At 48.0% G+C, this 12,668-nt stretch overlaps 2 protein-coding genes across 2 annotated transcripts; both read right to left on the bottom strand.

The window, feature by feature from the left end:
* Window positions 1-164: 164 nt before the first annotated feature.
* On the bottom strand, window positions 165-1,929 carry LY89DRAFT_656505 (lipase; the record flags this gene model as incomplete). The annotated part of the gene is made up of 2 exons (XM_018212388.1): window positions 165-1,402; window positions 1,455-1,929. The coding sequence occupies 2 exons, from the start codon at window positions 1,927-1,929 to the stop codon at window positions 165-167; spliced, it is 1,713 nt and encodes a 570-aa protein (XP_018064280.1).
* A 1,227-nt stretch (window positions 1,930-3,156) lies between these two features.
* Window positions 3,157-12,648, bottom strand: LY89DRAFT_266352 (phosphatidylinositol 3). The gene is made up of 9 exons (XM_018206317.1): window positions 12,358-12,648; window positions 12,261-12,308; window positions 12,172-12,211; window positions 10,727-12,118; window positions 10,346-10,683; window positions 5,792-10,286; window positions 4,283-5,738; window positions 3,286-4,237; window positions 3,157-3,236 (listed from the first exon to the last, which is right to left on the bottom strand). Exons 1-9 carry the CDS (start codon window positions 12,398-12,400, stop codon window positions 3,217-3,219), a joined length of 8,784 nt encoding a protein of 2,927 aa, XP_018064279.1. The 5' UTR covers window positions 12,401-12,648; the 3' UTR covers window positions 3,157-3,216.
* Window positions 12,649-12,668: the final 20 nt, after the last annotated feature.

Genomic DNA, 12,668 nt, shown 5'->3' with positions numbered 1-12,668 from the left:
GATGCTCCACGGTCACTTAGAGAAAGAACCAAGTAACTGTTGATCAAAGACTTTTATGTTATTCCTAGTCCTGCCTACCGGTATCCCAATGCAACCCAACCCCCAAATCCATCCCTACATAACCTCATGTCAGCTCTCAAGTCCAAAGAATCTCACACCATCAATCAAATCCTCAAACTCCCCGCATTCCCCACCAACCAATCATAGCTCGTCGCCCTAAAATCATCATCCAACAAATCCGCATACGAAGCCCAAATCTGCATGACCTGCTCTCCCACACTCCACTGCGGCCAGCTCATCACCGACACGCTCTCCGTCGCGCCCGTATCATCATTCGGGTTTAGATTATACACAAAGTTGAAATAATACCGATGTACGGCGGCCGACGCATAATTCGGCAGTATACCATAGAAGACTTGGAGGAGATCGGAGCCGTGGAAGGTGCCGAGGTAGGGAGTGCCGTAGTCGTACGAAGAGAGGTAGGACCATGCTGGGACGGAGGGGTTAAGGGAGGTATGGACGGAGAGGAAGATGCGGCGGGTTAGGGTGAAGGTGAGGTCGCCGAGGATGGCGGCTAGGCGTTTGAATTCTGGGTAGAGTTCGTAGAGGATGCTTGTGTTGAAGGGAGATCCGTCTGATGCGTCGTCGGGGTACGTTGCTACCAGAGCTTCGATTTCGGCGGTTGTGGCATCGTTGAAGAAGTAAGTTTGGAGGTATGTTACTAGTTCGGCAGTGTCCGTGATGTTTTCTTGGAAGAGTGCGAAAATTGTGCCTTCGTCTTCTTGATCTCCAATGATGAATGGTACAGCAGCGTATTTGCCACTCGAGATTAGAATATCCGGACTTTCGGTCAGGACGGTCCCATCTGGTCTTGGCAAGTAACTCAATGCGATGGAGTTATAGCTCAGTAGACCCGGAACTGAGTTCGTAGCGTCAAGGAAATCAGTATAATCCAAAGCTCTCAAACATTCGAGCTTATCCGTCGCAGAAGTACACCCAGCCGTAGCAACAACTTGATCAAACACCACCTGGCCTTTAGGGCAATCAACCGGATCAGCTGGAACAATGGACCCAGAATCCATAATAGCGCCGCGGAAGAGAGGTGCTCCGTTGTAGGTTATGTCTCCATCGTACATAGCCATTTGATCCAGGACTGAGATTGCACCTGCTGATTCTCCCCAGATGGTGACTTTAGTGGGGTCTCCTCCGAAAGAAGCGATGTTATCTTGAACCCATTGTAACCCTAATCTCTGGTCGAGGAGACCAAGATTCGAGGAACCATCAGCCAAGATTTCGGCACCAGGCATGAATCCAAAACCGCCAACACGGTAGTTGACAGCTACAAAAACGATGGGTTGACCGTCTGTTATGGAATCTTGGACGAAATTCGCGCCATCGTACACTGCGATGAATCAGTATTCCGAGAATGACAACAGAAGAGGAGCATAACTTACTAAGTGTAGATCCCAACTCAAATCCACCTCCGAAAATCCAAAACAAGACAGGGAGATTAGATTCCGCAGTTGTTTCAATTGGTCTTTGGACATTGACCGTCAAGCAATCCTCACTCGCATCGGTGATTGTCTGAAAAAGCGGTAGATCCAAGATCGTCCCCAATAAAGCGGTTGGAACACTTGTTGAAGCATCATCGAAGAACATTTGCGGACATGCTGCCGGCACACCTGTTGCGTAGACCGTACCCAAAGCTGTGGTCAAAGACTGAGGGGGCTTGAGGCGGAGAGAGGACACGGGAGGTTGGGCAAATGGGATTCCCATGAAGGACTCTACAGTTGTGCCTACGGAGCCGATAATGGTGGCAGATGGAGAAGGAATAGCGACTGTGGGTGCTGTTGCTCTTCGGACAGGTTGTGCAGCAGGTGCAGAGAGGGCGACTGGCAAGACAGCCAAGAGAAGTAGAAGGAGCTTCATGATGAACGGAAAGAAGATGTGCGAGTGATGCTTCCCAGCCCACTTAACCAGGAGAGCTTCTTTCTTCTTGGGCGCGACATCGTGAAGATCATATAGAGCGATTGAAAGATTGTACGCTTCACTGAAGTGTCACGAACGAGAAACTATTCCCATGTGCCTCCTCGGTATTCTCGTGTCACTTGGCCAGCTGATCAAGTATTTCTGTCAATTCAGGTACCATCTCCGGGGCGTGTATCTGTTCTGTAATCCACCAACCACTTGAGCCAAGGACAAGCCATCAAAAGTTTATTGCCGATGAGGCTACTTCTCGATTCGAGACATTCCTATTGGAGCGGCAACGTCTTCGCAGAGTATCATCGCGGCGGTGTGCCTGAAAGACTGAGTTCCGGTATCCTTGATTGGATTCTGACGGAAAGACTGCCGAAGTATTGCTTACTCTTGAGAAAGATCTGAGCTGTCAGTAACCGGAGCAACTTCCACTTATGTACAGACCCGAAGAACAGAAGTAAGGAAACTTTCTTAAGCATGCGGGGTCGCGGTGTGTGCCAATCTTGGTACCAGGTCCGATAACCTTTATCGAGATTGAGTGTAGAAGTTACTTTCTTCTACATGTGGACGCTGCATCCAACAGTCGGATCTTGATTCTGCCCCTCTAGATGGTGGGTGGCATCGAATCTACACGCACCTTAGCAAGACCATAGATAGATAGAGCTCTTGCAGTCTGGTATGCCTGGAAATGTCGCTCAGAAGACCTTGGAGAATGCCCCACCTGCTCATCACCACAACAAGCAGAAAAATCTTGTTCGCTTGGACGAGTCATGTTATTATCATCACCCCTACAGTGTTATGCATTCACAACTCCGAATATTCCCAGCACCAGGATTCCCCGCTTGGGGTATTGTTGGTCGTCTGTGCGAACCACGAGGCCCCGTGGCGGAGGTGGGGGTGGGTCTCCCCGCAAATTCGCCTCGGTGCAGCGATGATAAGCTGGACCTTCGGATCAGGCGCTTTGAAGGGTTAGCGCAAAGCGACGCGAGGATGGGAGACCTAACAAGAATAGCGACTTTCAACTCGGCTATCTCGTACTCGTGTCTTCACCGAATCTTATCTCCCGTTGTATGGTACCTGTCTATTTCTTGGGATCTACACTATAGTATGTGGCTGTGAAGCCGCGATTGCAATATGTAAAAATGCTAGAGGGGTATTGCAATAGAGCCGAACTCCTGAAAAAGATGCCAACTCTTCAAATCAAAATTACCTACACGCTGCAGATGGCTTCTTCCAGCTTTATACATAGGCCGCCCAGCCTGTGGACATTAGTGCCCATCGAGGAACTAGAGAATAGGAAACACTTACCTGAAAATAAAGTAGCTAAATTCTTCTCGTCGCCGGCCTGGTTGATGAGATCGTTGACAGTAGCGGTGACACTTAACGTCTTGGACAACTTCTTGCTCACCACCGCGAGAGCTCGTTCAGCCTCACCCGGCTCGTTGACTCTCTCCTTTGGTGTGTTGTCTCCATCAGCAGTTGCCGCTACACCAACACCTTCCTGTAGTTTTGCGATTCGCACTGGAGATATCGACCAGCTGTACAACGGATCGTAACGCAGGACATCAAGGATAGTCATGATACTATACACCTCTTTCCTCAATGCTTCCAGTGTAAATTCGCAGCATCTTCGGAATACACCCTCAGTCTTCGTGATTCCCATGCCATCGACAATATCGCGAGTCAACCGAAATGGAACATTTTCAGGAATTGGTAACACTCTACCCATCTCGAAGGCAATACCAAGATCGATGTGAACTACTTCTCCGTTTTGAGCGTCGAGCAGTATATTGTGGCCATGTCTGTCACCAAGGCCAACTACATGTCCAAGGATCGAAATCGCAGCCGTGCTTCGAGTGTATGCTAATCGTTTGGCAAACCATTCATCCGGGCTTTGAAATTTCTCCGTGAAGAAGTATCTCATAACTGGGTGAAAATGTTCAGTGACGTTACGGAACACCTTCATTCTCGTATCGGTCGATTTCGTCTGGACTTCTGAAATTTCCTTCCGGCACTGACTGCCCTTCCAATCTTTTGGATAATACTTCTCGTGGGCTGGGAGTAGGTAATCATGAAGAGGTATCGTATTTGCCACGAATTCGATCACACCAGCCGTAGGTGTGAGGGGGAGCACACGGTAGGTTCTGATGTGCAAATTGCGTTGCCGTGTTGATTTATTAGCCTTCAGCAGTTCACTGACTTGTTCGAAGACTTGCTCCATGATTGCATCTTGCCGTAGATCATCATTTCCTCCTTTCACCTGTAACGATTAGCGAGAACTTTCTACTCTACGGTTGTAACTTACCAGTTGTTTGTACCTTGTGCCATTGCTACCAACTGCAGTTATAATCTTGGGCGCACTGACGCCGCTTGCTATCGAAAGCTGCGGTTCCAACCGAATCATAATAGGAACTGCTGAATAGTCGGCCTCTGGAGACAAATCAATCGACATTGTTGGAGGAGGTACTCTGTATTTAGCGAATACAGCAACCAAGTTCCTCGCAGCTTGCGACTTATCGATCGGGAACTTTTTGGAAGCCCTATATTCCTCCTTCTTCTCAGCAGCAAGTTGACAGTAATATTTGTTCGAAACGAGGATGGCCTGCCAGATGTCTTTTGTTCCAGTGACGTGTTCCAAAGACCGAACAATTTTGTTTGCAGCTTCCTTCCTTGACACTGCAGACTGGTCACTAAGGTTGGCTTTTGTGTGTACACCTGCATAGACGTGATACATGCTATGGTAGGGATGCTCGGTACAAATTCGAAGTACAAGGTCGAAGAGAAGCTGCTGGAATTTATCAGAGGACTTTTGAAGTCGCGAACTGAGCTGATTCATCAGAGGCGCAAATTTGCGACTAGGTACTTGTCTCATGTGCTTGGATACAGCCTCGTTGGCTAACGACTCCCCAGAATGCTCAAACCAAAGAGAGGAGAAGCGAAGGGCATTGCTGTTGTGGTCATCGGAAGCTGCAAGGGCGAGTAAATAGTTCTCCAAACATCGCTGCAAGAATTGTTCTCGATTCTTGATATGCCGCTGAAGTTCCTCTAGATCCATCTTCAACCATTTCTTCGATTTGTCTTGATTCTGTTTGTATTTGGCTTTGTCTTGTGATGACCTTGCCTCGTTGATCAGTCTATCGTAGTACTGAACTTCCTCTTCTTTGTTCTTGCTCAGCTTTTCTAGTCGTGCAAGATCTTCAAGTCCATCGGGGTCTTGGAGTTGCTCATCGCAAAACACGGCAAATTGATGGAATACCTGCCCAGCTTCACTTCCATGGCTGGTCCCTTTGAGCTCGGCCAACGCGGGTGCCAGGTACTTCTCAATGATTTGGTCCGCCTTCTCAAGACGTGCGATCGAGACGCGATGACCAAGCGTGGAGAGCAGGTGCGAGCGACCCACGCTAATAGTTTGACTCTTCAACAATTTGACATCATCTAAGGCTTGCAGCATACGTATAGACGATCCCATTTCCCCTTGGTCCCACAGAGCATTTGCTGCTTCCATGTGAATTGCAACTTCGGCCTTGATAGCAACTTGGTTGCAGGGGTGAATCAGATCTGTCATTGAGGTTGCAAGAGATAAAGCTTCTTGTAGACCATCATGAGAGCGATAAATCTTCGAAGCCATCAGAGCTCCGTTCACTTCAACTAAGCGAGTGTCAATGGCTGCTACACCAACAATTGTTTGCAAGCGTGGGTCTTGGCTTAGTGTGCTCAGAGTGGTCCCTCTACATGAAAGAATGTGGCTGATATCGTCAAACCTAGTGTGTGTCAGCAATGAACCTTATCCTGATAGGAGAATCTTTTTGCTCGCCTTCCTGTTCTCATCCACTGCTCACGATTTTGAAAGCGTTTGAAAACATGTTCAAACTGTTCGGATCCACGAGAGGTGAACACTTCATCCATTTCAACCAGAGCGGCCATTGTTTGCATGGTTTCGTGAAGAGACCTCGCACTAAGGTTCTCTGTTGCGAGCTTGGCCATAGAATGTTCGAGGCCTTCATTTAAGGCATGCAAGACACTGGCCTCATCCACCGCTGTATGGATCCCTTGAAAAGCTCTATACATTGTGACGGCACTATTGTTATATGTACTTGGGACAGGGATGTCCCAGCGCTCAAGCTTGCGGGCTGTTTGGAACATGGAAGCTGCTGAAGTCTCGGTCATGCCAAGGGTGTGTTGAGACTGCAATAAAGAATGCGATAATCCACTCAGGTTGAGAACATCAAGAGCTTTTACGAGAGATTGGGCATCTTGATTGGATTCTGCATCATGCCGCCTGATATGACTGTCATATTGAGCGCCTCTGAAAGCAAGAGCTTTGGGCCCGTCCTTTTCATATTCGAACCGTGCCAGGATAGTCTTCAGATTTGAAGTTTGTTGTACTCCGTAGTACAGATCCGGATCATCGATGTTTTCGAAAATTGTGAGGAGGGTTTCGGTAGGCAAATCGGGCGTCGGAGGGCTGTCTTTCAAAGTCGACGATCGTCGAGATGATTTTATTGGCTGAGAGCAAGACTCTTCGATGAAGAGCAACGCGGTCTTGAACATACCGCAATGTGCCGCAGCTGTGCCTGCCTTCAAATAGTCAATATCAAGCCAGTGTGCTCGATCAGCGGATGACCTCTCGTTCGGCCGAACTTGTGTGCGAAGATACAATATCGAATTCAGTAACATCTTGAGATTGTTGTGGTTGATCGCTACGCAGTCACTAAACCATCGACCAAATGCTGCCGAGAGATCTTTCCGTCTGATAACAGCCTCGTTTGATTCAGCTGAGAGGACCAGATGAATGATGAACGGGAATACTCGGTCCGGAAATCCAGCTACTTGTTGCAATATGGGTACGATCGCGTTCAGCAGTACTTCATTTGGCATTGATTGGGCTAGAGAAAGTAGTATAGATCGGGTCCAATCCTGCTGGTATATAGCATCATAGGCTAAAGCGTTTTTCAGGGGGACAGCATCTTGGGTAAGGTGACCACTTGCGGATGGCGGCATTTGAAACGGATCCCAAATGGAGGCATTGAAAAGAAAGTTGGGTATGTGGTCTCCGCAGGATCTTAGTAATTCTTCATCTGCCATAGAGAGGACAAGCCTCAACGCATCTTCAGCAAGCCCGGCAGTGCGTGAATCAAGGCCTAGGGTAAAGTCTCGAAGTAGACAGAGAATAGCGGATTCAGAATCGATGTTTCCGTCCTTTGATGGGCCTATGGTTTTGATCTCAGCCAAAGTAGATTCCTGGAGGACTCCTTCGTGTATGAGTCCGGATGCTGCAAATGCTCTGCCAGTGACTCTAGCAGCCCAGGACAGATATTGGCGACTTGCCTGTCCACTACGACATGACTTCCATACTAGCGTAGCATATTCAATGGACAATTCATCAGTCCCAAGTGCATCTGACCGGAAGGTTTGGGGACTGCGAAAGGTGGAGGACAAGCGACCAAGTGCCAATTCACGGGAGGGTCTGCTGAGAAGCTCGCCGCCGACTCGCTCATCCTTCAGAAGCTGTACCAAGAGGACGCTCTCTGAGGTATTTGACTCGGAACTGCCGCTTGAGCTCGCGCTGAAGGCTGCTAGGACCAGTTTCCGAAAGCCCGACTTTAAATAAGTCTTTAAGGCGGGAGAAGTGTAATCCGTGAGATACTGGCCGAGCCAAGAATGGAAGTCCCGAGCTTTCGTACGCACGGCTACGTATTGACTACTCGCCTTAGCAGGGTCGAGGAGAGATGCAAGCGAACCAGATATAGCCAGGGCAAAACCAGCCACGAAAGACGGAGCCTCTAGCAAATGTCTGGAGCCAGCCTGAATCAGATATTGTAATATGCCGATTGCATCGTCGGTGCATTCTGGATCTGCCAAGAAGGGCGCTACAGATTGAATCAGCATTTCTAATGGATACCCGTTTACTCCAGATGGTCCCGCAAGAGAAATCAGAACTCGTATCTTTTGTAAAACTGAGCAAGCATGAAGTGACCCTAAGGCCGGGTGGATTGTGTTGAACAATAGTCGAGCGATATAGGTCACCAAAGTCGGAGTGAAGAGGTTGGCTTGTTCGTAGCGGGTGCGAGTGCAGATATGTTCAATCTCTTTGCACAAGAATCGCGCTTTGAAAGCAGGTTGTTGACTTTGCGGCAAGGGTGTCCTAGGAGACCCAAATTCCTTCATATCTATAATGATCTGTGCTGCATATCGCTGAGACTCGTGTTTAGAGAAGTATTTTTCTATGTTCTTCTCGGGATCCAAGGTGATGAACAGAATTGCAATAATGTCTGTGAAACAAACACTGAGACACTCGAAAAATCGTTCCGAACCAAGTTGGCGCTTCAATCCAGATTCAACAGGCATGTGCTTCTCACCTATTGGAGGTGGTGTACTTATGGTATAGGCGGTGTTATAGGCGATGATCCTACCAAAGCCATCCTGGAGAAGAGATGACTCGTTGACATCAAGCAGAGAAGCAAGTTCTTTTATGGAGTCCTCTTGGCCCCTCATAGCCATAATCGCGGTTGCCTCATCTTGTGCCTCTCTGACGAGGTCCCGAAGTGTTGGGAAGCCAAATATAACGAAAGGTATATCTTTTATGTTCTCCTCAACAAGCCAGGTGTACAAAATTTGGGGCGCAAAAAGCGTGAACAATTCTTGCGGACTGCCCAGACCAAGAGCTGAGGAGATATCTTCCAAACACTTTGTCGAGTGCTTGATGCATTCGGGAATCTTGCCAGCTCCTTCGAAGATATTGTAAATACATCGCCGCAAAAGAGTGGGCCAAGATGAAGCTAACGTGGCAAACACGTATTGACGGAAATAAATCTCTTCAATTCGTTCCGAATCCTTCGGGAGGTGGTTAAGAATGTCCAAGAACACACTCTCGTGATTAGAAAGCAGAAAGAGCTTGAATATCTCTGGGAGGCGTTTTCCAATGTAGAATTTGACGGAAACGTTGCTATTTTGCAGGATTGTGAACAGAATCGATCTTGGAGATGGGATGTTGTGCTTGCAGCCGTACTCTTCGTTCACCCGCATGAGGAAGAACAGTAGCTCTGCTATGCTTTTCTGAACTGCTGGAGATGCTATGCCTTTGTCTAGTACCTTCGTGATGATATGTAGATACATCTGGTCAGCCAAGTCGGCGACCAAGCTGCCGTCAGGGGACGACCAGAGGGGCCCTATTGATACCAGGGCGTCTAAACACATTACCCACGACACCTCGGCGCGCGCATATAGATCCAAAGAGACTACATCACCTAGAGCAGCTATGATCTTGCTTGCATCTTCCAGATCAAGTACCAGCTCCGAGGATAGGACATCTTTGAGCATTTGGGTGCCTGCGAGGAATTCGTCGGGTTCCAAAGCAACCAGGTAGTCCACAAATACAGATGGCACGTGTCCTTGAAGATCAGGAGCCGCGGTACGAGCAGATATGAGCTTCAGATGTCCTATGATAGTACGGTAAAACGAGCCTGGCCACATATTGAATGAGAGTTGATCTCGAGGCACCAAAGTGTGCTGACTATCGCTGCCAGATTTGGTTGGAGTACTTGTAAAATGATCGTCGATGTCCATCAGATCGTCCATAGTCCCGGAAGACGGTTGCTCGTTTTGATTTGAGGTCGACTCAATCTCATCAGCAATCGTTACAAAAAATTGCAAGAGGAGTGGATTTGACTCTGACAGCTTAGAGAAGTTTCCAAGCCTACAAGTCGGCAGGTAAGGCCATACGCATTGGAGCAATGTTTCTGTGAGTGACACAGCAGCTCTCCGGTCACGATTCTGGGCTTCTCGAAAGCATTTAACAACATCTTCGGTCAATGCTAAGATGTCCGACTCAAGAGACTGTATTTGAGGCAAAGGTGTGTTTGCCAGGTTGCCGATCAGCATCAGCATACCGATACTCCCATAAATTACACTGCGAATGATGTCAGCCATGACAGGCGTAGATCCATGATATTCACTCCAACTCTGCAGTATCTCGTTACACTTCGGTTGCAGGAGTTCCAGCAAAAGCTTTCTCATGGAGATAAAGTGAGTTGTGTTGGAGGTGAAAGCGACATGATCACCTTTGGATTCTGGTGGGCACGAAGAGCACAAGGGCACAGTTGTCGGAGGGGGATCATCCAGCAGGAGAAGATAACTGATAACCTCCTGTGTGTGTAAATGTTGCTGCCAAGCTTGCGCAACGGGCCCAGATGGCATGGTTGAAATCTTGTCGAGAGCTAGAAGAGGCAACCCTAAGCATGTTCGAACAAGATTCGCAATATGGATTGGCTGGGCATGCATTGCAAAGCGCATTGCAAATGCTCTGTCAACTAACGACTACATGAGCACAATTCTAGCCTAAATTTCTCATACAGTAAATTGTGCTTACCCGGGTCCCAACGAGCAAAAAGCCATCTGATAACATGCTGTGAGATGGCTAAACTTGATCCTGGTGTCTCTGTAACTTTAGCGTGGAGGAGATGAATTACGAAGAGGATGCTGGATTCGCAAAGTACGGCCGGACCATTTGTATCAGCGGCCGTAATGATTGAGTTCACATCCTCACCAATATCGTGATACTTCACCCGCTCCTTCGCAAGTAGTGTATGGAGTTGAAGTGAAGCAGCACGGCATGTAGTTGAAAAGGTCAACGAGCGCACTCCGATGTGCCAGAGTTGCATCCATTCACAGGGATCTAGCTCCTTGGCAGCATTTTGGTAATTACAACTGAACTTGTTAGAAACGCACATAGGCACAAGATGGTGCTCACCTAGACATGGCGATCAAGGCCCAAGATCCAACGTTCCCTCTCTTGTCTCCTGCACACTGATGAAGTTGACCTATCAAGCCTGCAAGCTCTGAGGCGGAGAGCTGACACTCTTGGAGAACAAAAGGAATGATCTGCAATCCAGCAGTCCTAGATTTCTCGTTAATTGCTCGCAGAGGGCTCAGTAGTCGATCTAGAACCTGAGTAGTGCGCTGCCGTTTGATAGGATGCACATCATCAGTATTCAAATCATCATTCATAGCAGTCCTCTTTAAATCCTGGCCTAAACTTACAAGTCGCTCAAGTATCCCGATGATCAGCAAAAGCGCCCAATTGCGTTCGGCCTTCGAGTTGTACGGTCTCAATTGGAAAAAGTCGAGATGGAATGGAGATGGGTAGAGGGTCTTGTCTTGTCCTAGCAACTCCAAATCATCCAGTTGAAGCTGGTCTCGTTCTGAGCGTGCGGAGTAATCTGTTCTCAGGGCATCTAAAAGTTCTTCCAGGTTCGACAAGATTTCTTCGTTCTTTCCATCTCTTACCTCTCGCTCCAAGTGAAGGAATATGGAGAACATGAAGATAAACATTTCGTCTCGAACATTATTGAGCATCTCATCCTTGGCAAGACTTTTGCCTTGCCAAATGCGGGACACAACAGGAATTGTTTTGTAAGCAACAGCCCTCGAGAACAAGGTCCGATCCATGCGTGTGAAGCGAAGGATAGTATTTAGTATAGAGAATGCAGTTTGATGCACTTGGCCAACACTTGAGCCATGCGATGTCAACAACAGCATGGTGCTATCTGCGATCATCTCATACCTCTCGAACAGCGGAGCGTTGGGTGCAGAAACAAGCTGAAGTATAGTCTGAAAGAGATCGGAGAGATTTTGGTTGATCCTGGCGTTGGGTCTGCTTTGTCCTCGACTGGAAGTTCTAGCAATAGAACCAGAACTCTGACCTGTCCCAAGACCTGAGAACGTGTGCGGTAATCCAGAAGGTTCATCCTCTGGATCTCCGAGAAAATCGTTGATGCCACGGAGGCAAAAGTCGACTATTTCGAGCCACACTTCCGACTTCAGCCGCTCCGCATTCACAGGACTTTCAAAAAGAGCATTGAGAGCCTTGAAATAACTATCAGCCAACAGCTCGTCGTATCCTCCATCGCCTGTCGGTAGAACCTGTAATATATGATCCGCAACCGCGTCCACTGTCTTGCTCTTGAGCTTAGAAGCTCCAGCTTTGACTACCACTCGAATGGCATCGCCGCAATCGGTGAGGCGTTTGGTGGCAGCAGTTTTCGTGGCTTTCTTTGCTGTCAGAACCGCTTTCTTCTCGTTAAGGGCAGTCTTAAATAGAACTTCGTAGATTTTGTGGTATGATTTATCGGTGAGGACGTCTCTGAAGGCCAAAAGTTAGCACGCAAAGCAGCCTGGCATATGATGATAACCTACACATTTGACCTAGGGAATCTATTGAAGGCAGCCTTAAGATCTATATGAGATTAGCTAAAGCTGCACCAAGAGCATATTCTGAAGGATACCTGTGACTGCTTCGTCCCGTTGCCTCACATTTCCGCTCTGTATCGACTCTAGCGTAACTTATTAGCAGTTGACATCAAGCAGGAAACTCCGGATTACCTATGATTTGATCAAGTTTTCTTTCTTCGTGCGACTCGCCCATGATGAGACCGGCTCGTACCAGGGTCCCATGAGCATTGCTGCTCCAGATGCGTTAAAGGGCAGAGGATAGTATGGGATGATCCAGCTTGAGAAGGCTGAAGATTGTGGCAGTCAAGGCCCCAAAGATGTCAGGCGCATGTACAATCTGTCTATACGGCGAGCTGTAGTACAGTTATTATAGTCAGTTGTGAGCTATTGATCCGTTCCCATATGGTTGTCGAGGTACAATGGGTTTGAAATACAGATGAGGAGAGCTCATAGAAAAGGCT

Source organism: Mollisia scopiformis (assembly GCF_001500285.1).
Source record: "Mollisia scopiformis unplaced genomic scaffold LY89scaffold_27, whole genome shotgun sequence".
Lineage (NCBI taxonomy): Eukaryota > Fungi > Ascomycota > Leotiomycetes > Helotiales > Mollisiaceae > Mollisia > Mollisia scopiformis.
The sequence above is the reverse complement of the archived record's forward strand: the minus strand, read 5'-3'. Positions and strand labels throughout refer to the sequence as shown.

Excerpts from the sequence above, each read along its gene's own strand:
- LY89DRAFT_266352 (XM_018206317.1), bottom strand. The coding sequence starts at position 12,400 with ATGGGCGAGTCGCACGAAGAAAGAAAACTTGATCAAATCATAG. Across the intron at positions 12,309-12,357 it reads AAAACTTGATCAAATCATAG|AGTCGATACAGAGCGGAAAT; the intron begins GTAATCCGGAGT and ends AAGTTACGCTAG. Across the intron at positions 10,684-10,726 it reads GCCTTGATCGCCATGTCTAG|TTGTAATTACCAAAATGCTG; the intron begins GTGAGCACCATC and ends TAACAAGTTCAG.